Source organism: Geotrypetes seraphini, chromosome 7, assembly GCF_902459505.1.
Source record: "Geotrypetes seraphini chromosome 7, aGeoSer1.1, whole genome shotgun sequence".
Lineage (NCBI taxonomy): Eukaryota > Metazoa > Chordata > Amphibia > Gymnophiona > Dermophiidae > Geotrypetes > Geotrypetes seraphini.
The window spans coordinates 119,996,134-120,023,901 of NC_047090.1; the positions used below are offsets into that span (position 1 = coordinate 119,996,134).

Here is a 27,768-nt window from a genome sequence, read left to right on the forward strand (position 1 = left end):
ACCAGCAGTTATGCATTTTAATATATTAATGTGTATTTGCATATGAAGAGATTGCAAGTTCATACAACACAAATATAGCTATACAGCATATCCGTTTCATGGAATAAAGTGAAATGCTTCTAGATAAAAAGGGAATACAAAGCTACATTTCCCAGGATTCCCATTATTTTCAGTGCCTCTCCATCTACAAAGGGATCAGCATGGACCCAACCATCATCTTCCATCTCTTCATTTTCTCTTGGTGCTTTTGCTAGCTCCATATGACTATTTCAATTCATGAATGAGCTGTATTTGCACCTTCAGTTTTCCTTTCGGTCACATAAAACCAACAGGTTCATTTCTCATGCACACATCTTTTAAGCTGCTCATAATACAACATTCTTTTCCCTAGCAGCTCTACCCTACAACCAGCTCTGCTTCTCCTCCTCATACTTCTGCGGATCAATGAAAGGTTTGTCTATGGAGCGGATCATCAGCTCCCCACAGTACACACATTCCGCTGCCACTATGTCATCAATGTCTGCCTTAATCTGTTCATGGGTCTGCTGTCCCTTCCCAAGGCTGATGGTATCTTCATCTTTGAGGCGGTGGCGACTTTTGGGTGGCTGATTTGTAGCAGCCAGCTTCTTCTGAAGGTCCTCCAGTTTGACCTGCTTGTAGGAAGGCAGGTTGGGACGGACTGCTTCCAGCAAACAGTCATAGTGGAATTCATGGCCACAGAGGAAAAGGTAGAAGGGGTGGTTCAAGAGCGGAAAATTGCAAGCCACACACTTCTCATGAGGCTCCACCAGTCCATACTTGTTTTTCATCTCCTGCATGTCCTCCCGGATTCTCTTGGCACTTTGTGTAGCTTCCTCCATTTCCTTCTTCAGCTCCTCTATGTGTTTGTTGTAGGCCTCCAGAGAGCTGCAGATGGCCTCTTTAAAATGATCGATAGTGACAAAGTCTGGAAAGAAAGGCAAGATGTCTTCAATCTTCAGTAAATTGCAGCTGGATAAGCAGACCATGGCCTTTTTCACATCCTTTTCTTCCTGAACCACATGACGGGCGATTTTCAACCACAGTTTCTTCTGCAGCTCCTCATCCTCCTCAGGTAAATCAGCACAAGACTTGGCCAGATCCACATCCACCTGAGATAAAAAAAAAAAGAAAAGACTGACAATTTTCACTCTGGCTTTTTCCAAATTACCCAACTTTTGGGTTCCTTTTACAAAGCTGCAATAGCAATTTCCCCTGTGGCCTATTCAATTCCTAAGAGTTTCAGTGCATTTGTCATGGGGGAATCGCTAGCATGGCCTTGTAAAAGGGGCCCTTTGTCTTTTGTTTGGGGATGGGGAGGGTGTTGGAAATGGTGCAGTATAAAGGCCATCTTATTTCATGGGCAAAACGCTCTCATTTCTTGAAACTGCAGTTATATGGAGATGTAATATTAATAATGTTAATAGCTTAACTACTTTATTTTATGAAACAGCTCCGTTTAACTCTTTCAGCACAAAGAAGAACTGGGCACACACAGGCCAGAAATTATCTAGCCCTTGAGTTAATCTAAGGGGAATGGAAGAAATGCAGACAAATGCTAACACAAATACAGGCATTTCATTCTCTTCTGTTCTGGTTAATAACTTTTTCTCTCCTATGATTCTCTGTTTCTCACAACCTTAGACTGCAATTAATAACTATCTAGGCTGCTTTTCTGCATTCTTTTTCTGTGAGCTCTCTTTCTCTAATAGATAATGCACATAACATGCTGGGGTCATGAAACTAGTAAAAGAGGCCCCTTGTGCCATAAGGAGATATGGGTAGCCATAGAGATGTGATCTGCTCCCCATTCATAAATCAGTGACTTAAAAATAAAGCAGTCCTGTTAGCACCATGTGAACTGGCACAATCCAGGGTTTGGCTATGCCAATGCAAGTCAGGGCAAATGACTATGCTGGGTCAGGAACTGGTTGAGTAGAAGGCGACAGAGGGAAGTGATAAATGGAGATCGCTCTGAGGAAAGGGATGTTACCAGTGGTGTGCCTCAAGGTTCTGTTCTTGGGCCTGTTCTTTTAAGCATTTTTATAAATGATATTGCTGAAGGGTTGTCGGGTAAGATTTGCGTCTTTGCGGATGATACCAAAATCTGCAATAGAGTAGACACGCCGGATGATGTGAATAACATGAAGAAAGACCTGGCAAAGCTTGAAGAATGGTCTGAAATTGGGCAGCTAAAATTTAATGCTAAGAAATGCAAGGAAATGCATTTGGGCTGCAAAAAACAGAGGGAATGGTACAGTTTAGAGGGTGACGAACTTATGTGCACAACGGAAGAGCAGGACTTGGGTGTGATGAACTTTAAGGTGGCCAAACAGGTTGAAAAGGTGACGGCGAAAGCTAGAAGAATGCTAAGTTGCATAGGGAGAGGTATGGCCAGTAGGAAAAAGGAGGTATTAATGCTTCTATATAAGACTCTGGTGAGATCTCATCTATAATAATAAAATGCTAGCCGCGCATGCGCACTCTCGCCGTGTGTTCCCTGAGATCTGATCTGTCGCGCTAGGTGAGAGTGTGCATGCGCGCTTAATACATCACCAGGATCCACTCCACAAACCGGGACTGCAGACAGCCGCCGATCGCCTCCACAAGCCCATTACTAGAGGATCGCCAAGGGAGCTCCTGGAGAATGCTGGGGGGGGGTCAGAGGAGAGGGACTGGTGCCGAGGGAGAAGGCATCGCCGCCGAGCGACCCCGAGGGCAGAGGCAGCCCGCGCGCACAGTAGACCGAGTGCGACGACGGCCGCCCACGCAAACTAACAATTAAAACGGCTCATGCCGCAGCCCCATCGCACGCGCTCGGCTCCCGAGGCGCAGCAGCCCTTCATTGACTGGCGGTGACCTGGGAAGGAGTGGGGGAGGAGGAGGAGATGGGAGCTCACGTGCAACCGTGTCTCCCCCCACCTCCTCTCCACCCCTGGATTCAGTTCCATTTCTCCTAGCAGCTCGCCGGCGTGCAGACCTCGGTTTCCCCGCCCCTCCCCTCGGAGGGACCCGACGGACTGAGGGAGAAGGATACGGAGTGAAGCGGTGGCAGCTGTTGCGGGAGCTGCGAAAACTTTCTTAAAGGGACAGTAACGCCGGCTGCTCGCACGCTCCTCTCTGGACAGATGCTGCAGAGCAATGATTCTTTATAATAATCAAAAAGTTGGGCGCAGGTATGAAGTATGCAGCTTTCAGCTCTGTCTCTACTGAGATCCAACACAGCGTTTGGAGACCTGGGGAAGGGGACACAACAAATACTGGACCCAGGCACAGGGAAGGGGGGGTGGAGAGACACACTGGACCCAGGAGTGGGGGAGAAATGCTAAGCCTAGGGTTGTGGGAGCTGAGGGAAAGGAAAGAGAGAGAAACCTGGAGCATAAGGGAAGAGTTAAGAGAGGGGGCAGATGCTAGATTGGGGGGGGGGGGGCAGTTGCAGAAGGAAGAAATGCTGATCCAGTGGAGGGGAGGAGAGATAGATGTGTAGACTACAAAAGATGGGTGGGGGCAGGAGGAGGCAGGAGGAAGGGGAGGAACAAGGCAATAATGGAGAAGGCCAGACCGCGAGAAGGGAAGGGGGGGCCGAAGGCCAGACGCGGGAAGAGAAGGGGGTGGGGGGAAATGCTGCTGCTGCTGCACAGGGGGCAGGGAAACACACACAAAGACAGACAAAGAAAGGGGGCCAGGGAGAGAGAAAGACAGAGAGAGACAGAAAGAAAGACAGACAGATATATATTCTAGCATCCGGTAATGTAACGGGCTAAAAGACTAGTTTAAAATATTATGTACAATTCTGGAGGCCACACCTTCAAAAAGATATAAAAATGATGGAGTCGGTCCAGAGGAAGGCTACTAAAATGGTGTGTGGTCTTCGTGATAAGGCGTATGGGGACAGACTTAAAGATCTCAATCTGTATACTTTGGAGGAAAGCCGGGAGAGGGGAGATATGATAGTTATTTAAATAACCACATAATATAAATGTGCATGAGGTGGGTCTTTCATTTGAAAGGAAACTGCAATGAGAGGGCATAGGATGAAGTTAAGAGGTGATAGACTCCGGAGTAATCTGAGGAAATACTTTTTTACAGAAAGGGTGGTAGATGCGTGGAACAGTCTCCCGGAAGAGGTAGTGGAAACAGAGACTGTGTCTGAATTTAAGAGGGCCTGGGATAGGCACGTGGGCTCTCTCAGAGAGAGAAAGAGATAATGGTTACTGTGGATGGGCAGACCAGATGGGCCATTTGGCCTTTATCTGCCGTCATGTTTCTATATAAAAGCAGAATTCCAAGTGTTAGTAAGTGGGGGAGTCTTGCATCCACCTGAAAGAAATTGGAAGGTTAGGTTCTTACCTCAGTAATCATCTTTCTGCTAGAAGACATAGGATTCTGTACTGAAACTGTTGGCCTCCAATAGTTGCAAACTTTGCAAAAGGGTGTTGTTCATACTTTACACTCCTTCCCTTCACCAGTGGAGACTAGCTCCCTCTTCAGTTAGTACCAAAACAATCGAACTACACTGAAAACAGAAGAAAAGAGGAGGAGCATGGGGAACTTCCCCGAGACAAACTACAAATCTGTTCTGCTCTATAAATCATGACAAAATATACAATAACTAGTGTTTTAGCCCGTTACATTAACGGATGCTAGTAGATATATTTATAAAAGGTTATTTTACTGTTAGTAACGAAGTGGGACTTGTGCTAAAACTGCAAGAGCTACTGATCAAATCATTTCCTCTAAAGAGGCAATTTTAGCAGTTTTGAACCAGTGGACCGTAAGCTATTCCCTATTGGATGAAGACGGAAACCCGCCAGGGTGCCTGGCTGCAACTGTTCCAGTCCACCTTAAAAGCCGCTTTCACCCACCTCGGCAGCGACGACTCCCGCCCATGTGCTCAGAGGTCGGCGCGCGCAAGCCCCAACGGCTCCCTTCGGCCGCGCTCGTGCCCCGCGTCTCCTCCTCATCATCAACATGGCGGGCCCGCCACCGCCTCCCCCCTGGCCCTGGCGCTGACCCCCCGCTACCAGGAATGGATCCTAGACACCATCGACTTGCTGCGCTCAAACAAGGCATGGCCCGACCTGGAGCGCATCTGAACTTTGTCTGGCCGGAGCCGGCAAGCCCGCTGCGAGACAGAGAGATGCATGGTAAGCGCGCATGCGCACTCTGCCGGCCACGGAACTACAGATCAGGCAACACGGCGGTAAGAGTGCGCATGCACGCTTATCGTTTTATTATAGTAGATTAACCATAAATAACTCAAACTTAGGAGTACAGTAGTCCCCCGAAATTCACGGGAGTTCCATTCCAGGAGCATCCGCAAATTTCAAAAAACTGCGAATGCGGTTTAGGAGCAGATTGGAGGCGGGAGAGGGCTGCAGGGGTGCTGGTGAGTGCTTAACAACCCTTCTTGGTCAGAGCTCTTTACCCACCTGCCTTACAGGTCCATTGGTTCCCAGCAGTGTTTTTCACTTCCTTTCTCAGGCTCACCCTAAACCGGAAAGAACACTCAACACCACAGCAGAATTCTCCCCCACCCCCACCCCGGCTGCTCTTAAGGTGGACTGCAGAGAGTTTGCCTAGTCTGAAGGAAAGCTGAGCGCAGACTGGAATCATAGCAGAAGCAAGCTTCCTTACGCTCCACCGTCTCTGCACAAATCCTCCCCACCTCACTTTCTTATTGAAAAGGAAGCCTATATGCAGGACACCAGACAGCAACTGCAACAAAAGGAGTCAAAATGGAAGAGCGGGAGAGGGCTAGCTGTTCTTTTCTTAAACAGGCAAAGAAGGGGAAAAGTTGCTTTTTCATTGGTCAGTCATTTGCAGTATTTTCCGACTGGAAGAGGCGGTCAGAAAATACCGTGAATGACTGAGTCCATGAACTGAGAATTTGCAGGGGTCTACTATATCTAGGAGCCAACCTGCTATGTGCAATTAGCATTATCACATAAAAACCATCAACGGTTAAGAAGATTAGCTTTATCCATACTCCTGTAGCTTCCATTTTTTTCTCTTTTTTTTTTTTACTCATCCAACTGACAGGAGAAGTTGTCCTGTGATAGACACCAGCAATGACCGAGGCAGTAAATAGGTGAATCTGAAGTCTGCACAGGACAGGCCATACAGAATCCTGTGTCTTTTAACAGAAAGAAGATTAGTGAGATTAAGAACTTAATTTTCCATTCTGTTGCAAAGACACAGGATTCTGTACTGAAGCAGACATATCAAAGCCATGCCAGACATCTTGGGAGGGACAGATGAGTCTGCCCGCAGTACTGGGGATCCAAATGTGACATCCTCTCCGGTCACATCTACTCTGTAGAACCTTGTAAAGGTATGGAGCGTACATCAAGTAGCTGCTCTACAGATTTCTATCGGGTGCAATAGCCCGGGACTCTGCCCAGGAAGCAGCAAAACCTAGAATGTGCTGTAACAGAGATAGGTGGCAGACTCTGTAAACCTGAGGAAAGGTTCTCTGCAATTCCAAGATTTGCCTCGCTGAGACAATGGCCATCAGAAATACCATCTTGACCAAAAGGAATGCATTTTGCAGAGTCTCATACAGAGCCTGAGTGAGGCCCTTCAGAATGACATCAAGGTCCCATGACAGGAAAGGCCAACGCAATTGAGGATGCAGTCTGAGTGCCCTCCTCAAGAACCGAGTGGCATCTGGATGAGACACCAGCAACTGTTTACCTCTCTGAGCCCAAAAGCACAAGAAGCCTGCTACCTGTACTTTGAGAGACATGACCACTAGGCGCTTTTAAAGTCCAGTCTGCAAAAATGCCAGGATTACTGGAATTGGTGCCTGACAAGGCTCTACCTGTTCCTTAGCGCACAAGAGCTAGAAAGCCTTCCAGGTTTTAGCATAAGCCCCAAACTTTGAAGGCTTCTTTGCTCTAAGGAGAGTTGCAATGACTACCTCAGAATAATCCTTACAAGTTAGTGCCAAGTCCTCAAAAGCCATGCCGTATGACCAAAACGCTCTGGATTCTCCACGGGAACAAGGCCAACTGAGGAGTCCTGGATGAACCAGCAGCTAGAGACACCTGCCTCTTTGCAGTCGCACCAGATCTGTATATCAAGGCCGATGAGGCCAATCCGGAGCAACTAGTATTATCTGACCCTGGTGGCTCACGACTCTGCAGATGATCCAGCCCACTGTGGCTCAGGGTGGGAACACAGAGTATTTTCTCTATGGGCCAGGACTGAACCAGGGCATCCAGCCCTGCACTTCCTGGTTTGGTTCTTCAACTGTAAAAGCAATCCGCTTTCGTGTTATTGGCTGAGGCCATGAGATCCATGAGCTGGGTGAGCTTCTTCACTTTTGCACCCGCATTGTGAAGAAGCTTACCCAGCTTGTTTTTTTAAGACATCGTTGTCTCCAGTTGTTATCCATAAGGTTCCCCAATACATGACATACTTTTTTGAACCCCTGAGGAAGGAGTGTTTCTTCGAAACATGGACCGTGTCGGGTCTGGGTTCTCTAAACTTTTCGGATACAAACTGTTTTATGTTCATCTTTAATGTGTGTTCATTAAAGACTTGGCGTCTTGTACACCATTCCTGCAGTTTTTTTCCTTTGTTCCTTGTTCGACATATCACTGCAGTTCTGTTGGATTTTTTGTTTGTGTTTGCTTTTAAGGACCACATCCACCTTGCGATCCTGTACTTCCGTAAGCATCACCTCTCCCTCACTTAAGGAGGGAGATATATTTAATCACTTGAGTTTCAAAAGAATCCACCCTCAGCTGCAAAAACAGCTGTTGGAAGTCCGGAGCCAAAGAATAGAGTCTGAACATAGCCTTTGCCACCTTCAGGGAGCCTTCTGGGGATTCCTATTGGTCAGTGATGATGTTCAGATGAACCGGAAAGAAGTTAGTCTGTGCGTTTGTTCCATTCATAATGGAACACTTGGAAAAAAGGGCTGTTGAGGTTCAACTTCAACTCACAGAGTGTCCGAAATGACATGTGAAACAGTAGCGGATTTGAAAAGATGGCGCACTGAGGGATCGTTATCCTGATCAATAACAGCCACAGTTTACTGACCTCTAGGCCCAGACAGGGACCCTAATTCATCCAAGGACGCAGCGGATCCTTGAGATAATAAAGGCATGGAAAGGGACTTCCAGTCCTCCCCATGATCATTAACACTTGGAGCTGGCTTGTTCCAAGTCGGGGAAGCCTGCTTTGGACAGAACTCTTCCTGTACTGGAGCTAGCACGTTCGCAGGCAGGGCTGCGCTCCACAGGCTTGTCAAATAGGCTTTCCACAAGAGACTGACAAAGTATGAAAACCCCTGGACTGGTGGCTCTAAAGACCCCTGACTTGGGTAGTTGGGCCTCCATGCGCTTCTGTTTCACACCCTTGTTGCGTGTTGCTTCTGAATATAATCTCTTCTCTGTTGGCCATGCGTTTTGGGGTTCTCCTGCCCTGGAGGACTCTAAGGAGGTTCAGCCTGAAGCTCCTGCCCCTTTCTCCCGTGCCCCGCAGCATGTGGAGACGGCTGCTAGTTTGCCAACAAAGCTGCATAAAAAAGGCATGCCTCACGCAGCATGTTGAGGGGAGATAATTTGCAGTTGGCTCCCCGATACCAAAAGGATTGTTACATAGTGGCCCCACAGCCTACGCTCAAGCCTCTAATAAATCAGCAGGCGAATAAGCTCCTAGGGGAACAGACTCAGAGCTTTCGATGGATGACAAAACAGGCTAGCTCCACAGGTACTCCAAGAGATTCGCCTAGGAGCAGCAGCTTGCCCACGCAGGTCTGCATCCTTTCCCCAGTAGAGTAAGTCCAAGAAGGGGACCTCCAAGCACTGAAGCCATGCAGAAAAAAAGAACCAATGGACAAAAAGACTTAAAAATAATAAAAAGAAAGCAGAACAAATGGTACCTCTAGGTATGTCTGTGTGAATGAGTCACTGCTGGCAGAGGCTAGGAGGCTGCAAGATTTTTTCTCAATATGTGACTTATGTTTTGAAGAGTGAAGGCCAGAACCTATGTACAGGTCAGTTCAGTTGACTTTCGGCTAACTGTCTAAGAGGAAACTGAAGGAAAAAAGAAAGCAGATCAGAACACACATTCTCAGTTTGTTTGCAGAAGAAAAAACTGAAGAGGGAGCTATTCTCCATTGTTGAAGGGAAGGAGTTGAAAGATTTGAGTGGCACCCTTCTGCAAAGTTCACGACTATTGGAGGACAACAGCTTCAGTACAAAATCTGTCTTTACAACAGAATCTGTGTTCGGAATGCAATGCCTCCCAGATATTGTTCTGCCAGGACTTAAGGTCCTTTCTCTCCTCAGTCTCTGTCTTTTGTATGTACTATCTTAGTGAATGTTACTGCTCATTTCTATTTTGTATAACCTCTCGTCTACTATTGTGTGTATGGGTACAAGAATAAAAGAAATAATGGGAAGTAAATGACTGTGCACAGTGTGATATAGTGTGAATGCTTTCTTTTGGGTACTGGGTGTCAGAGAGAAGTATGAGAGATGAAAGACAGGCTCTAAGACCCCTAATTTCCCTTATTACTAGTGACTGACAAAGGGAGGATATTCTGAAGACATTGTCCAAAAGGGGGTGTCTAGAGGGCATGTTTACATGCCCCTGGCAGAATCTAAGATTTGTGTCATTTGGGGAAAATATGAGAGATCGAATGGTGGGCATTTCTACATTAATATCTGGAAGGTTTTTAGTCAGTAGCATACAACTGGCAAATCATTTTATTGGCTTTATAAGAACATTATGTCATTCATCACATATAAAAGGGGAGGGATTTGAGCAGATGGCATATTTGAACCGTTGACAAGATCAGAATGAGGTACCAGATAAATGTGCGCCTAAAGTTACTTATGGCATTTATGGTATGTTTGCGACTAGTATATGAAGAAAACAATGGTAACGTTTTTATATACATACATGCAATATTTGCAGAGACCGGACACCAGAGAGTGAAATAAACGTTTGATGGCCGAGAGCTGGCACAGTTTTACAAGGGTTCTCTAAAGCAGCTACATGTGAAACACGTCAGGATCTTGTAAGTTAAATGGTTTCTCTTGCATATACTGTAATTAAAATTGCTATTTCATTTAACAAAAGTATATGACATGTGCAATGACAGAATAAGAGACATTTTTGGGTGGGTATGATCCCACACAATAGTCTCAAGTAATAGTCTCCAAACACAAAAAGAATGCTACACATTTGAATGTTCATTTGTCATAATTATAAATGGGCTGATATAGATATATTTTTGAACTCTATAATGCAACCAATTTTTGTTCAAGTATCTCATTGTGCATGCTAAAAGAGCCACAACACTTTGTTTCAGAGAAGCCTATACACTTCTCCCTCCGTATTCGCTGTGATAGGGGATTAACAGAACCGCAAATACAGAAAAACCACGAATAACTTTTTCATTTTATTCGCTGTTTTCTATTAAAAACCATCGTGAATATGGTGAAACCGCGAATAACATGGTGGGAGACCTGGCCTGTTCCTGAAGGAGAGGCAAAACACAGTGAAGAAAGTGCTGGGAATCAGCAATTTTTCTATGCAAGCTGATGTAATTTGGGGGGAGGAGCCAGCAAGCTAAAAAACGTGAAAAATCGAAACCGCAAATGCTGAAACTGGAATACAGAGGGAGAAGTGTACTTCAGTAGAAGTTGCTTGTGGGTTTTTCTTTACATCCTTACAAAGTTTCCTGGCAGTTGAGTCTGAAATCTTTCTTTGTCCATCAGACTATGGCTTGGTATTAACAGAACCCATAATTTTCTACTTCTTGACTGGAGTTGGAACAGTACTGATTTTCTTTGGATATTTTTTATATCCTTCTCCCGATTTATAAATTTGAACTACTTTTGCTTGCAGATCCTTTAATAGTTCTTTTGCTTTTTCTATGCTTCATTAACCAGCAAAGTCAGTGCACAAGTGTTTCTCAAGAGCTAAGAAAATATGTAATTAGTGTCTGTGTATACAATCAAAGTACAGGTATGGATACTTGCCCTTCATTGCTATTAGAGAATGACACGGTGACAAAATTCATCACCGTTCCCATCCCCGCGGATAACCGCAGGAAATAATCCCATGTCATTTTCTAGTGTCTATTTCAACCTCAGTCCTTCTACACCAGCATTCTTCAAAGCAAAGCTTGTGGGTCAGTGGTTGTGGCCCTGATTCTTCCCTCTCTCTTTAAAGAATGAAATGAAGATGGTTTCCCCGCGGTTATCCGCGGGGATGAGAACGGTGATGAATTTTGTCACCGTGTCATTCTCTAATTGCTGGCTGTTATGTGGATAATGGTGATTTTCAGCATCATTCTCCAGATAACACAGGCTTTTTTCCCCTAAGTTTTCTAGATAAAAACATTTTGGATCTACCCCCAGTCTGCCCCAGCGCTATCTTGATGGTGCCAGTGTGATCTGCAGTGATTATCTAAATAATATTGCTGAAAATTTGTGGAAGGGACTGGCCAATCTATTTTATTTTATAACTGTCCTCCAACAGCTTTAAACCCAGTCTCTCTCATAACCACTCCTCCCAGCCTTTACCCAATCTCTTTCTCTTGCTCATACCACATCCTCCCTCCCCCCACCAACCAACCTTAGCCTTTGCCCAAGTTTCTTTCTTGCTCTCTGAGATTACCAGGAAATTTGGGAAGTCTTGCAGTTTCAAGTTTCAGGGGTCTTGAAATTGTGAGACTTCCTGAACTTCCTCCAACACATGGCTCAAGTTTATAGAGTTGAATCATTGTGAAGAACTGGGAGATGCAGTCTGTGAGGTAGCTCTGCAAAAAAAACAACAACAACATTTGAGGGTATAAAATATTTAACATCAGGTCACTATAGTGCCTAGGATTTGCCAGTCCTGTTTTAAAGAAGGAAAAAGGCAGCATTAGTAGCCACTCTGTTTGGGCTTGGCTAGGAGTTAACCCTTTGAAGCGTTTTGTTTGTGACTGTATTGAGAAAGCCTATAAAGTAATAAAAGCTGATTACTGTCCTTTTGTGTACATGAATAAAGTATTTTGACTTTTACCTGCAACCTGTGTGCACGCCAGGTGGAGGTGTTTAATTTTTATTTTTTTACTTCCATTATTTTGTATTTAGCTCAAGGTGATTACATTCAGGTTCAGTAGGTATTTTTCTGTCCCTAGAGAGCTCCCAATTTAAGTTTGCACCCGAGGCAATGGAGGCATAAGTGACTTGCCCAAGGCGAAAAGAAGCAGCAGTGGGATTTAAACCCTGGTCTCCCTGTCTTCCAGTCTACTGCACTATCCATTTAGACAATCTCCTCCATTTCACTCCTTGAAACAGTAAATTATCCCAAATGGTAAGAAACCACTTTAGGCAGAGAAGAGCTGCCCATAATTTATAAAATTAAAAACTGACCTTTAACAGCTTGTCAAGAAAACAAGCAGAGATTCATATCAATACCGGCGACAGGAGCAGAATACTTTAGAGACAGGGGATCCTGGCAGTACTTCCCTTTGAATCTTTGTGTTTTAAAAGTCAAAAACCTTACTTTTGTGCTTTATCAGAAGAGAAGTGAAACAGTCAGTGGAGGGGTAGTGAGTCTTGAGCCCCTGTGCATTTCTTCCTATCTTTTCTTAATCAGTCCTATATAGGATGTTAATTTTTCCAAACATGCAACAGGTTTGTGCATTTTGTTATTTGTCAAATGTTATGTTTTATGAAATGTACTGTTTTATCACCCGCATGCAGCAAGCAGTTAAGGATGCATGGACTATATAAATAAAAAACAATGGCCCTTCAATATATTATTAAACAGAGTCAAAACAGTGGCAAGGGCCACAGTCTAATGGTGTCTTCAAACTTATCCCAAGTAGAAAGATGCAGTTATATGCAAGAAGGACAATGAAGATCCCAACAAATCTGTGACACACCTATCTGAAATAAAAAAGTTACTTGTAGGAACAAAAGATGGCACTGCTATTTCTACATTACAAGTAAGGCTGAGTGCCTAATATTATTTTGAACCCATTTCCCTTACTTTTAATTTCATAAACAGCCAACAATTTGTGTTTAACTATGGCTTCTTCTGCTTCATATGTATCTTTCATCAAGTGAGGCTCATTTTATTCACTAAGCAAATCAAAATGAAAATGCAACAAGACTGAGCCAACACTAATATTTCACTCAGATCAAAATGTGGGAATGTTCTGGAATAAAGAATAGTAATTCAGCTTTTGGCAAGAGGGCAAAAAGTTAAGGAAGGGATTTATTTACCTTTCCATATCTCAGGAATTAGAAACTGATCAAGAGCCTCCAATACTCACAGATATTCCATATACTACTCAAGAGATGTTATAAAAAAATTTGGAATAAAGGAGTAGCCCAGTGGTTAAGAGCAGGGAACTGAGAACCAATGAAACCAAGGTTCAAATCCCACTGATACTCTCAGTGACCTTGAGTGAGTCACTTAATACCTCCCAAGACTGTAAGCTCTCTGGGACAGGGAAATACCTACTGTACTTTGAGCTTAAAAGGTGAAAGCTAGATCTAAATAAATCTATACAATGTACAAACCTGTAGAGCTAGATCCACTGCCTCCTCGTACAATTCCATGACTTTGTACACATGGACACAGGCACGGTGATGTCCGTGTTCAGCACACAATCGAAGTGCGTACTTCAGGTCGTAATGAATCCTGGCAGGGTTGGTTCCAGCTTGCTCTAGGTATGGAAGCAGTGAATCTGGTCGACATTGTGCATAGAGAGATAGTAAATAGTTATGAATGGCTTGTTCTTTTTCCTGTAGCTCATAAACACAGAACTCCATGTATCTGATAGCTTCATTAATCTGTTCAGTGCCACCAATCTGACTGTAATTAACCAGAGCAGGTATGAGGTTCCTTGCATCCAATCTTTTGCCCATGGTGATCCAAGCATCTACCAGTTTCTTGGGGATATGTTGCATCAGAATTGGACTGAATTTGTAAAACAGTTTCTCATCTCTGTGCCTAGAAAGGACATTAAGAGCTTCATCATAGTCATCGTTCTGGCAATGGTGGGATATCACCCTCTCATAGTCCTGCATGAGTACTGCAAAGTATACCATGTGCTCTGTATCACCATGGCTCGCCAACAAGTCATGGATGGAGGCACGGTTATTGAAAAGGCAATCTTTGTTCTTGGGACTACTCAAGAATTTACGGAACTCTTCACGCATTTCCAGATAAAGGTTACGTTTTGATATATCACTCTCTAAAAAGCCCAGTCGGTTCAGGTAGAGTTCGGTTAACCATGTAATTAACAGAGTGATCTGAGTTTTTTCCGATGGTTTGAGACTGACCAGCTTCTTCAACAAGAACTCCATCAGTGCCTCTTCCTGTTTAGCATCAATGAACTTCAGGGCTATCTCCTCAAAGTAATTCTGGGTCAGTGCAAAACACTTGGCACTCTCCATGTATCTTCGGTTCTGGAAACAGTGTTCTGCTTCTTTAGCAAGAACCATGTCCAGACATTCTGGACGATCCTTGCAGTATTCTTTGGCCAAATCAAATTTGCCCATGTTCATGTACATCTTCCATACATCTCTGGACTCACGCTGTACATGATAGCGGAACACAGCCTTTTCAGTATGGATCCAGATCTGTCCAACAATAGGGTCTTTAACCATTCGTTTCAGAGAGCCAAATTTCTCCAGAAAGACATCTTGAAAGACCACCTGCCCATTCAGGGTGCAGATAGCCTTTACTCTGTCAACCAGTAGCAAGAGGAAGTGGAACTGGGTTAGCACAATGGAGATGGGCTTGTTAAAATGTAAGTCAACATCAGATGGATATTCCCAGACCTGAATATCACTAAAAAGAGAGTCAGGACGACTATAGTCCAGTGTACCATAAAGGACCCCATTACCCATCATCCAAGCAAAGGAGCGTGGGAAGGAACGAAGCTTTGGTGTGTAGAAAGCAATCTCACTATAGCCAAGGTTTACTGGGAATTCCTGGAAACTAGGTAAACGATCTGTATATGCGCTGAATAATAAGCCAAAACCTTGCTGCTCTGTGCCCTCAGACATTTTGCCAAAAAACTGAAAGAGTCTCTTCCGAGTGGTGGCGATGATGACGTACCGTCCTTCAATTCCCCGTTCTACCTCCAAACAGCAGACTGGAGCTGGCCCTCCTTCCTCATCGAGGGTGTAAACCAGCCGAAAGTACTGATCAGGATTGGTACTAAAGAGGCCTCCTTCACTGGCCGAGATCTCAGCTTCATAGATTTGACCTTGGGTTGTCCCCACCAATATTGGGCCAGTATTGGTCTCGGTACCAAAAAATTTATTCCAGCCTATGCTTTCAACAATATGGCCCTTCCAGCGGGAGAGAGTGCGTATTTTTTGAGTATTTCGATTCAGATAGAGGCATTCACTTGTATTCAGAGCAATCAGAAGATGAGACCCTGCAAAAGGTACAGAGAAATCAAAGGTCAGAGACAGGACTCTTCAGAAATATTTTCCCCCTAGCTCTCATTGGTTCTTCTAATAAGAATAGAAGATCATTCAAATTCTAACCAGCAACATTTAATAATCTGCAAAAAATCAATTTAGAACTTATCTCCCCCTCCCCTTAATCAATAAGATAAGTTCTAAATTGATTTTTTGCAGATTATTAAGTGCTGTATTTAAGTTAAAAATGTTTTTATTTGCTTATGCTCTTATTGTAAGTTCTAAAAATGAATAAAGAATAATTTAAAAAAAAAAAACAACCCAACCAAATTCTAACCAGCAAAACAAGAATGTATTGCATTCAGTCATCAACTTTTAAAGAATCTAGATAACAGATTAGCCATATCCCTCTTCCACATGTTGGAGATAAGGCTATTGATCTGAATTCAGTTTCCTGAAGTGTAAGAATAGATCTGACTTCACTGAAAATTGGCATGCCACTGATCCGTTAGTCCATATTAAAAAAAAACCTGCAACATCAGCAACCTTTTAGTCTTCAGGAAGCCAACAGAACATAAAATGTATCTGCCAGTGACATATCAAAGGGGGGCGGTCCACCCTGGGTGCAATTCATAAGGGGTGCTCCGAGGGCCAGCGTCACAATTCACTGCTCTGCTGGAGTCGGGTCTTCCTCTCTGCCAGGTCTTGCCTTCGCGGAAACAGGAAGTAGGAGGTGAGGAAGGGTCCATGGACCCCCATGGAAAGCTGCAACCATTTTCAACTAAAAGATTAAAAGCCATTTCTACTGTGTTTGCCCTGGAGATGAACTTGTGGTCATGAGCCTAAGTTTCACTGCTCAAATAGAGGACATAATTTTACCAAGAAATCATGTACGCAACTGTAGCACCTTGTAGTCACCAGCAACCGTTGGAACAGCAACTATCAGCAACTGCCAGTACATATCTGGATGAAGGACATGGTCACAGGAAAACCACAGAGCACAGTAAGCAACCTTCCAGATATGGGCACAGGAACAAGGAAGTGATAGGGATAGGGCAGTGTAGTACTACAATTGCACCAATTGGAATAGTCCTCAGGTGACACAAGTGCCTCCCTTCCTGGTTTTAGGCAGAGAATAATGTACAGATAGACTCTTGCTGGCCTCTATCTATATGCTTCTTTCCATTGTCATTTCTGGGTGATAATACAGCTTTGTGGTATGTTTCCGCTGTTATTTTTTTATATACTTTGCTTTGAACAATAAATGTATTATCTCCTGTGAAATACACTGCATGTCTGCATAGTCATTCCCTCAGAGGGTGACAGTGACCGACCCAGCAGAGGGGAAGACCCAACACCAGCAACAGCAGAAAGTTTTGAAAGCTGCGCTGCCGACTATGGGATGAAAAAGTGAGAGAGGGAAGGAGAAGACCAGGGAAGGGAGAAGAGAGGAAAGAGAGATTCCAGACCAGGAAGTAAGGAGGGAGAGAAAGGAAAGAGAGGAGATACCAGAGCATGGAGGAAGAGGGAGGGAAAGGAAAGAGGGAAGATATCAGAGCATGGAGGGGGAGGGATGGAAGGGAAGGAGACTGAGATGCCAGATCATCGGGAAGGGAGGGAAAGGAAGGAAAGGAGATGTCAGAGCATGGAGGGAGAGGGAGAAATAAAAGGAGAAGAAAGATCCCAAGGCAAAGGGAAAGGGAAGCATATGCCAGACCATGGGGTGAGTTGGGATGGGAAGGAGGGAAGGAAAAGAGAAGAGAAATATGCTAGAGCATGAGATGGGGAATGAAGACAAAGAGAAAAATGGAAGGGACAGAGAAAAACGGTGGATGCTGGATGGAATGCTGAGTGAAGAGAAAATGAGGAAAGCATAAACTAGAGATGACAAAAGGTAGGAAAAAAAGAAAGATTTACACTAGATAGAATGGAGAGTGAAGAGAAAATGAGGAAAGCATAAACTAGAGATGACAAAAGGTAGGAAAAAAAGAAAGATTTACACTAGATAGAATGGAGTGAAGAGAAAATGAGGAAAGCAGAAACCAGAGATGACAAAAGGTAGAAAAAAGATTTTTTTTGTTTTTGCTTTAGAATGAAGTAGTATTGTAGATGTAGTGATAAACATTTATACACAGAAAATGAAAATAAAGTAATCTTTTTATATGGACTAATTTTTATATAGTTTTTGCTAATATTTGGAGAACAAAATCCCCTTCCTCAGGCAGTAGTGTACCAAGGGTAGGGGTGGTCCACCCTGGGTGCAGCTCCTAGGGGGTGCTTCTCCAATCCCTTTTTATATGGGGAGGGTGTTAAAAATTGATCAGCCCTGTGTGACACATACCCTAGTTATGTCACTGGTATCTGCTTTTAAGTCACATGATCTATGCTGATAGCAATGGTAGACCTGAAGAGAACCAGTTGTTCTAGAGTTAAGCTCTTGTCTCAGGAGGTCCAGACAGTAAATAGGAGCCCTTGATTCCATCCATAATTTCTACAACCTTAAAAAGTATTTAGTCATTCAGATTTAGTCCTCCATTAGGAAAGCACTGTGCATCAGCCAGAGCTTTCCAAGTGCAAAATGATCAATCTAAATGAGAGGTTCTTAACCCATTCCTCAGGACACATCTAGTCAGGTTTTCAGAATATCCACAACGAATATGCAAGTACTACTTCCATTCTATGGAAGTCTATCTCACGCATATTCATTGTGGGTATCCTGAAACCCCAATTGTATAAGTGTGTCCCAAGGATTGGGCTGAGAAATCCTGAACTAAATGACTCACAAACTTAACTAAACTGCAGCAGCACATTTTGTTTTTGATATACCAAAGGAGTTTCAAATTTGGTCAGTATCACTTTTACAAGCTCACCTGTGGGATCTAAGAACAATTTATGAACTTTGGCTTCATCTTTGCGTCCCAGCTCTACCTGATTGGGCTGATCTGCTTTCACCAAATCAATCCTAGGAAGACAATAGGACAAAAAGAAACACTTTAAAACAAACTATAAAACAATGCTAGAACTAGATGTCAATTCAGAGCAGAAATAGTACTATCAAACATACTACTACTAAGGGATTTGCATAAGTGGAGTAGTCTCATGGTTATGGAAGCAGACTGAAAACAGTAGAGCAGGGTTCAAATCATGCTACTCTTGGCACTCCTTGAACTTCAGCTAGGTCACTTCAGCTTCCATTATTTCCGAGAACTCAGACTGTACCAGAGTAAGTAATCTGCCTACCCCCCAAAAATAAAAATTGCAATAACATTTTTTTAAGAGAAGCAGTTCCAGTTTCTACAGCATAGAAAACATTAATACACTGAAACACAGCAGTTAGGCAAACTGCTTTTCCCAGTCAAAGATACACACATAAAACACATACACACACACTACCACACCCATATGACGATTCTTAGTGATTCAGATGTGTATTTCATTTTGTAAATTCACCGAACCAGGTAGCTTTCTTAACAGTTTCTATGTAGACTGACACCTACAGGGCAATTCTATAAAAGGACACCTATTTTCAAGATAGGTGCCTATTTTCCTTTGTATAATATTAGGGTAGCAGATCACATAAGCATACACGTATGACCATCTCTGGGAAAAGTGACTAAAATCACCACAAACTAAAAGGAAAAGTTATGTTCTTACCTGATAATTTTCTTTCCTTTAGTCATAGCAGATGAAACCAGAGACAAATGGGTTGTGACCATCCACCAGCAGCAGGAGATACAGAACACCAAAACCAAGCTCTGTCATATATAGGATGGTAAGCTCACTGGTCAGCCAGTATTCTTCATAACAAAGCAGAAGGATCAACATGAAAATCCAGTTGGCAAATAACTCCCTCCTCACAGTTGTCAAATCTACATCCAGGCTGACCACTGGTCCAATCCCTATGGAGCCAAGGCAAAACAGAAAGGAAAATAAAGGGTGGGACCCTGAATTCATCTGCTATGACTAAAGGAAAGAAAATGATTAGGTAAGAATATAATTTTTCCTTCTTTGGCAGACGATTGGGAGTTAACAAAGCAGTCCTCAGTAGAGCAGGACATTGAACAGAAAGTAGAAAGAAGATGCCAACCCAAGTAGTCCACTATTCCCCAAGGAATTGAAGGAAGGGCCAAGTGAGAACTGCCATTTCCAAGAACAACCCAAGGACTGCCAAACTGAATGAACTCTACCCTGATGGAACCATCTGCTGCACCGAAGGAAGAACCAGAAACTGCTCACTGGTCGTCCAAAGCAAATATCTAAACCATGGACAAATATCTAAACCATGAGGCAAATATCTAAACCATGAGGACAAGTCTGCCAAAGTTTGGTGTTGATCAAACCAAACCCAAGCTGCCAGAGCACCCAGATAATACAAAGAAGAGCACTCTATGATGGAAAGGATGAGAACTGACCAAAGCCTAGGTGGAGATCAGTGATCATGATGTGCATATGCCCCCTAGGGATGGAGCTGCGCTAGGGATATGCATTCGACAGCCAAGGAAGGTATCTTGCTTGAAAGTCAGTGAAGAATGTGCACTTGAGAGATGGCCAAAGCCAGACCAGGGAGCGCACTCAACGCCGGAAATGGAGCTGTACACGGTAGTATAAAACAGGGCAGCACTCAACAGCCCGGGAATGAGCTGTGCTCCACAAAGGAGCCCCACACAGTCTCAATGATGGATCAGCAAACGACCTATAGTGATGGAGCAGCGCACGGCAAGCATCAGTGGAGCTACTGCCAACTGGGTCCATGTTCCACAACCAGCGATGAACCACACTCAACATCTAGAAATTGAGCTGTACTGACTAGCCCAGTGCAGCCATGCTCTACCACCAGAGAAGAGGTGATGCCAAGCAGGTAGCTGAAGCTGCACTCTACATCCCGAGATGGAGCTTTGCTCTACATCTCAAGATGGAGCCGTACCAAACCAGCAGCCGGAGCTTCACTCTACATCCAAAGATGGAGCCGTGACAAACATGCAGCCGGAGCTGTGTTCTACATCCAACAATGGAGCTATGCCAGACAGACAGATGTAGTTGTGCTCTACATCTAGATAAGGAGCTGTGCTGAACAGGTTAGAGGCGCTCCACTCTAAATCCAGAAATAAAGTTGCACTGAAGGTGTCACGCTCTACATCCAGAGATGGAGCAAATCTATAAATGAAACCATGCCGAAAAGGCAGGAGGTTCTACACTCTGTATCCAGCGATTGAGTAGATCCACAGATGGAGTCATGGCACTCTACATACCTAAATCCATAGATGGAGCTGTGCTGAAAAGGCAAGAGACTCTACCCTCTACATCCAGAGACTGAGTGGATCCATAGATGGAGCTGTGCTGAAAAGGCAAGAGACTCTACCCTCTACATCCAGAGATTGAGTGGATCCATAGATGGAGTCACGGCACTCTACATACCTAAATGGAGGCGATATGTAGAAGCAGCTGAGCCAAACAGACAGGAAGCACCACACACTACATTCAGAAAGGGAGCTGATCCAAAGATGGAGCTCAGCTAAACAGGCAGCCAGAGATGGAACTTATCCAGATATGAAATTGAGTCAAACCAGCAGAAAGCACTATATTACTAGTTAGAAATAGCCCCATGCTGAACAGGCAGGAGGTGATATGCTCTACCACTAGATAGAGCTGTGCTGTAGAGGTCGGGCACTATGGACTACCTGCAGGGACAGAGCTGCCAAAGAGGCAGAAGATACCATGCAGCCTGGTCGCGCACTGAACAACTTACAGCAGAGCCATACGGGACTGCCAGAAGGAGCCCGCCACCACCACCAATGAGATGTAGCCATACTGAGACAGAGAAACAGCCCTCACACCTAGAAGTGGAGATGTAAGGAAGCACCAGGAGTACCACACTCCATATCCCGAGATGGAGCAAGTGGGAACATCCAGGGAGAGGAGAGGGCAATGTGGCAGAGCTAGGCAAAGGGGCACTCTAAGCTAGAGATATAGACATGGAAACCAAGCTAAACTGCTTAAGTTTGTCCTGCTTCCTGCAAAGGAGCAGTGCTGAACTGCCAGAGAAGCAGCGAGTCACTTCCTGAGATGTGGCAGGAGCCAGCCATGAGCTACACTGCACCAATGGTAATGAGGCAGAAACCATGCGTATATAATGCCTAACCAGCAGCAAGAAGAGAGAACATCGATGGGAGCCAACAGTCCATCCCAATTGAGGGGATGAAAGAATCACATTGAGCCATATGCGGACCAAAGTGCAGATGCTTAGGACTGGAAACATAAAACAACTAAAAGTCTCCCAGGGATGGCTCCCAAGTTCGTGGACCCATCAAAATAAACACACTGGCATACTACAGCAAGTCAACCAAAGGCCCAGGGAATAGTGAAAACCTTGAGACTAGGTAGGTTCTTGTGCAACGTCTGGAACCTACATGAATTTTCCTCCCCCTTATGCCAGTCAACCAGGAGAAAAAAATGTTAAGAAATGTGAGGCCTATTAGACCCCTCATCATTCTTATCCTGGAATTCAGGCCTTAACTGGACCAGAAGGCATGGTCCCTGCCGTTTTGTCCAGGATTGCACTAGGAGACCAAGGCCAACCAGAAGCAAAGATATGATGACAGAAAGATGCCCTTTTTTTTTCTTTTTTTCTTTTTTCTTAACAAGGCACACCCTGGCTTCCCTGGGACCCAGCCATACTTTGGTCAGAAATCCTACCTGCAGGCTGCAGATGTTTCCCAGAGAGAATGAGCTTGAAATAAGCAAATAAATTCCAGAATGGCCAACACATCCCACTCGGACAGCCTTAACCTCTATAAGGGAGCCCAAGGGCTCCTGGTGGGGAGCAGAAGAAACATAGCACCTGCCTGTCCAAGAAGAGAAGTATTAGGCTAAAGGCAAATTTTTTGAATAGTAGTGCTGCCCGATTCAGGGAAAACTTTTTTGATTCAATTTGAACCCTTGAATTGATTTTTCGATTTGATTCACTTTTCCTGCCTTCTTCACCCACCCCATCCAACCCCCCTTTGCCCTCTCCAACCCCACGTTGGCGATGTGATATAAACAAAATAAACAAAACAGACTTTTCCTCTCTCTGTTAGATCCTAGCTCACACTCACTCAGTAAAAAAAAACACCATTTAAACAATGTTTTTAACTGAGTTTCAAGGCACCTACCAATGCCTAAAAAATCAGCACCGGAATCAACGGCTACGTAGGTGCTTTAGGCCCCTAATACCTAAAGCTTTATTATTATTAGGCGGCCTAAAGAACCTACAGACGTGCAATTCACATCAAAGGTAGGCGCCGGAAATGTAGGCCTGGAAAACTCTAGCCTACCTTTGCCTCCATGTATTTTGTACCTGGAACTGTTGAATGTGACATGCAATCGATGACCGGTTACATAATCAGGGCCCTAGTATGAATCTAAGGACCAGTAATAGGTAATGGGGTATCTTAGTTTACTTATTATCAAGTTTCTTAGTCGCTAAACTGGTTTCCAATTGTTTAACCTGCATGCATTTTAGCGGTGGATTATCAAAATAGATTATCTCAGTCTTTAGCGAGCTTTCTAGCAGTCTCCAACACTGCCTTACAAATGGGCTCTTCAACATTGAAGAAGCACGGGGAGGGAGTTGCATGGTGGCAGGAGAGCGTGGGCAATTCTCCCACTGCCGGGGGAAGTGTTCGTTGTGCAGGACGGGAAGTCGGTTGGGCATCTCTCCCACTGCTGAGGGGAGTAGGGGGATATTGGTTGGCAGCAGGAGACATCTCACCCAATGTTTTTGTGGGGGGGGTTAATTTATTCTACGCATGTGCCCATCACTGTAACCAGCGATGGGCACATGCAAATTTAGCAAGTCTTTACTACTCTCTGCCAACCTCATTTGCATAAGCATTTTTTTGGAGAATGATTCGCTTTATTACAATTGCTACTATAATGGCTGCAACAGCAGCCCGGATTTTTACATGTTTTTTTTAAATCTAGCCCTTAATGACAACTCTATCCCCAAACATATGAGTTAGGGTCCTCCCCTTCTGTGGGCTATTGGCAATCTAACAGTTTTGTTTAAAAAAAAAAAATTTCCTCTAGTGTGTCTGGTTCAGTACTGGATAACCATGTTTATATGGACATCTAGGTTTCAAAAAGGTGCTCCTACTGAATGCACACCACTGGAAGATAAGGGGAGGTCACCCTTAATCTCCTAGTGGTTGATGCCCCTCCCCCTCAAAAATGCAACTAGCAAGGCTGTGACAGCCTTGGGCAAAAAAAATGTTTCTGTTTCTAGCATGACCAACAGAAATGTTTGTGTTTCAGCATAAAAATGTTTATTTTTCCAAGGTGTCTGGTGCCCCATTCATATTTTAGATGTTTTATGATTCTAAAATGGATACTCCTGTTGCACATAAACACCAATTTCTTCATGTATTTTAGTATAGGCTCTACATGAGCAGATCTTGTTCTAAAATACTAGCATAACTTGAAACTTCCTGACTTGGACATCTCAACTCTAATTTGTAACTCCTTTCTAAAATACCATTCCACTGCAATTAAAAAAAAAGAATATAAAAGAATTGTGAGAAAGACAGAATGCTTTTGTCTTACAAAATCATTTAGAACAATTTTAAAATGTTAAAAATCAAATGAAAAAGGATATTTCACTACAAGGAACTTCCAGGTATAAAGTCAGAGAAAACTATACTTCAGACTAGAGAATGACATAGGGACAAATTTTTCCCTGTCCCCACGGGAACTCATTTTCCCATCCCGGAGAGTTCTTTTCCTGCCCCTGCCAGAATCCTGCAAGCTCTGTCCTCATCTGCACAAGCCTCAAACACTTTAAAATCGTAAGTGTTCAAGGCTCATGTAGTTAAGGCAGAGCTTACAGGAATGGAGCATGGATAAGGACAGCAACAAAACTTGTGGAGACGGGACAGGGAAATTGAGTTCCTGCAGGCTGGGGAAAAATTTGTCCCTGTGTCATTTTCTACTTCAGACTGGCAATGAACGCACATTCTCTTATTTAAGTGGGCATTTTCAGCAGCTGACAGCTCCAAGCAAAGCAATGCTGCTGCAGTACCTATGACTAATTATATTAATTCTGAAAAAAACTGTCAAAATGTCAAATAACAAAACAAAAAAGCATCGACAGTGCCCAATATTAGATTCTCAAAAGAATATTCACGGACCGAATAAGAATAACAAATAAATAAATTTATGTGAGATACCTCAGCACAGGCCTAGATGTGTATCGAGTCACTTTTTTGGCCCCAGGCAGAAACTCATGGGTGACCTGCACCAGGTTTTCAATCTAAATAAGCTCTGCCCCGTACATCATTTGGTCTCAATTGCCACAAATAATTAATGTGCACAAACGGTCAGTGAAAAATTCTGAGAGGAAATAATAAAGGGACGGAAAAAGCAGCTCACAAAAGCCCCGCCCATAAAGTACCTTGATCAAAAAGTGCACATTAATTATTTGTGGCAATTGAGACCAAATGATGTATGGGGCAGAGCTTATTTAGGTTGAAAACCTGGTGCAGGTCACCCATGAGTTTCTGCCCAGGGCCAAAAAAGTCACTTGATACACATCTATGCCCGTACTGAGGTGTCTCACATTAATTATTATTCTTATTCGGTCCGTGAATATTCTTTTGAGAATCTAACATTGGGCACTGTCAATGCTTTTTTGTTTTGTTTAATTATATTAATGGCAAAAATCTTATAACTTCAGAATGTGTTAAAAGAGTGGGCAGAGAAGTTCCTCAAGCACTCGCCAATGACTGCAATGAATTTGGACTTACCTAAGAAGTGTCTCTTTGCCCAGGCTCATACAAAGCTGGTTACTGCAGACAACCAAGCTGTTAATATTCTCAGGAGGCGTGAAATCTATCCTTTGCTTGTTAAAAATAGGTGTTTCTTTCTCTAGCCGAGCATTCACAAATCCTGAAGGTGAATAAAAGCCATATGATATAATACTGTTTCTCCCACTAATTGTTCCTTTTTCTGTCTTTATATTGAAGACTTCTGTTTTAGATTTTAAACTGATACAATAGACACAATATCCCAAAGCAAAAAAAGTTGCTGCTATTCCATTTGACCTCTAAGTATTTACCAGTTGTTCAACCAACTATAATGGTTAGCCTTTGATTTTTACTTTTTCTGGTTTACCTTCTTTAAGTAAATCTGACCTGCAGAAGGCCCAGAGAAATGATCCAGGTTTAGAGCCAATGTGGAAAGAAAAAAGTACCACAAACCTATTGAGTCTATAATGTCAAACCACCTAGAAGTACCTCTTCTACTTCGTGAATGGGACCATCTGGTTATATCAGATTATTTGTTATATCAAACCACCCAAGAAGCCACCAGCTGTCCCAATAAACAGTTGGTGCTGCCACAGAAATTTTGTGGGGTTCTATATTGAGAAGTTTACATGATGAGATCGGCCATATGGATGTTGATCGCATTACTGAGCTGATCAAGGCCAGGTTCTTCTGGTCCAAATTGTCTGCTGACATTGAACAGTATGTTAAAAAGTGTATTATGAGAAAGACATTGCCTACTTGAGCTGCACCTCTACTGCACATTACCAGCAATGGACTACTAGATCCAGTGTGCATTGATTTTCTGTGTCTGGAAAATGACAGTTGAAACATTGGTAATATTTTGGTGGTCACTGCTCATTTTATCCAGCATGCCCAAGCCTACCCTACTGAAAATCAATGAACAAACAGTTGCAAAAGTGTTATGGGAGAAATATTTTGTACACTAAGGATTTTCCAACAGAATCCACTGGCCAAGGTAGAGATTTTGAAAGCCGTTTAATCAGAGAAATGTGCAAATTTTTTGGCATCAAAAAGGCACATACCACACCATACCACCCACAGGGAGATCCACAACCAGAAAGATTCAATAGAATTTTGTTAAACATGTTAGGTCATGGTCTTGTCCTGGCATTCAGGTATATTGGAGAGACATCTCTGTTCCCAGATAAAATCTATGTGGAACTGTACCTGGATACCCACAGACAAGTTTCTTTTTACTCTGAAACTCTCACTGGTACCAGTTCAACCGGGCGCTGCCGCTTTTGTTCAGAAGGCTATTTTTATGGGACTCAAAACTATCCTTCAATGATGGCTGTCCCCACTTACTCCCACAATTGCGTCTCGGCGTACTCAGATGATTCAATTGGCAAGGTTTGAGCGCCAAACTATCTCTAAACCTGGTACATTGTTTCTTCGATGCTGGTTGCCCCTCTTGTTCTACTCTAATTTCATTCTTCTCTAATAGAAGGTCTACAAAAGATCGGAAATATGAGATTAAGATGTGATCTGATGCTATAAACTGACATCCAAAAACAGGGGTCTGAGATAAGAACAAATGGCAGCTACTTCTTGTTCTTTTGGCTAAGGCTCAGTGTCAGCTATAAGATTGTGTCACCAAGAAGGAGGACCAGACAGTGGACCAAAGCTGTTTGCTCTAGAGGAGGGGAGCGCATGCGAGGGAAACCCACTGAGAAGAGACACTAGCCAAGCAAGCAGGAGCAGGTTCTTTTTCAGCCTTCAAAATTCAGCACCCTAGTGACCTACACCCACATTTATGTTCAAGATTCAGGACCTTCCAACGCATGCATGTGGAATTCAGCAGGTGATACACATCATATCACTCAGCTCCACCGGGAAGCTTATTGATGTCATGTCACAAAAACATAATAATAATTATTATTATTTATTTCTTATATACCGCCAAAGCCATAGAAGTTCGAGGCGGTTTACCGTGAAGAAGAGCTGGACAATCAGCGAATGGGTACAATCAGAGAAAAGGTACAATCAGCAAGTACAATCAGTTAAGTGGAACAATCAGCAGAATAGATACAATTAATAGAGGTAAGAAGGGGGGCTGGAGCAATGTAAGGGTCAGGAGGTGAGCGGGTCAGACCGTTAAAATAAAACTGAAATCATTGAGCAGAGCATTTATCACTTTGCATACACAGGCTCTTTGAAGGTCCTTTCTCAGAAAGCAGACAGTTCGCTTCCTCTTTCCGCCCACCCTCAGCACCAACACTGAAATGCTGCAGACCCAAGGCCTCACCCGACAAAGGGATGCCAATGTTGGAGCGACTCTGAGGCAACGAGGCCGAGCGAGACAGAGAGTCCTCGTATTCCTCTAAGATAGACGCCATGCTCAGACCGAACACGGACTACCCCTGCTCTCTCTCTCGTTCTCTCCGCGCCTCCCCAGCACACCGTAGCCTCAACTCCGAGGCCCTTCCGGCAGGGAACCCGCCTCCTGCTAGTCAGCTGACTGTCACGTGATCTGACACCGCCGTCACGCGCTTCTGGCCAAAGCCCAAGCGCGAGGGGGCGGGACTGCG

At 43.8% G+C, this 27,768-nt stretch overlaps 1 protein-coding gene across 2 annotated transcripts; it reads right to left on the reverse strand.

Annotated features, from left to right (window-relative positions):
- Positions 1-27,768, reverse strand: VPS18 (VPS18 core subunit of CORVET and HOPS complexes). 2 transcript variants are annotated; one of them, XM_033952786.1, is made up of 5 exons: positions 27,486-27,768; positions 25,199-25,340; positions 18,290-18,381; positions 13,563-15,433; positions 1-1,130 (listed from the first exon to the last, which is right to left on the reverse strand). In XM_033952786.1, exons 1-5 carry the CDS (start codon positions 27,574-27,576, stop codon positions 402-404), a joined length of 2,925 nt encoding a protein of 974 aa, XP_033808677.1. In that variant the 5' UTR covers positions 27,577-27,768; the 3' UTR covers positions 1-401. The 2 variants fall into 2 exon arrangements, with proteins under 2 accessions (XP_033808677.1, XP_033808678.1); XM_033952787.1 differs by lacking the exon at positions 27,486-27,768 and adding an exon at positions 19,074-19,318 and having other exon boundaries at positions 25,199-25,333.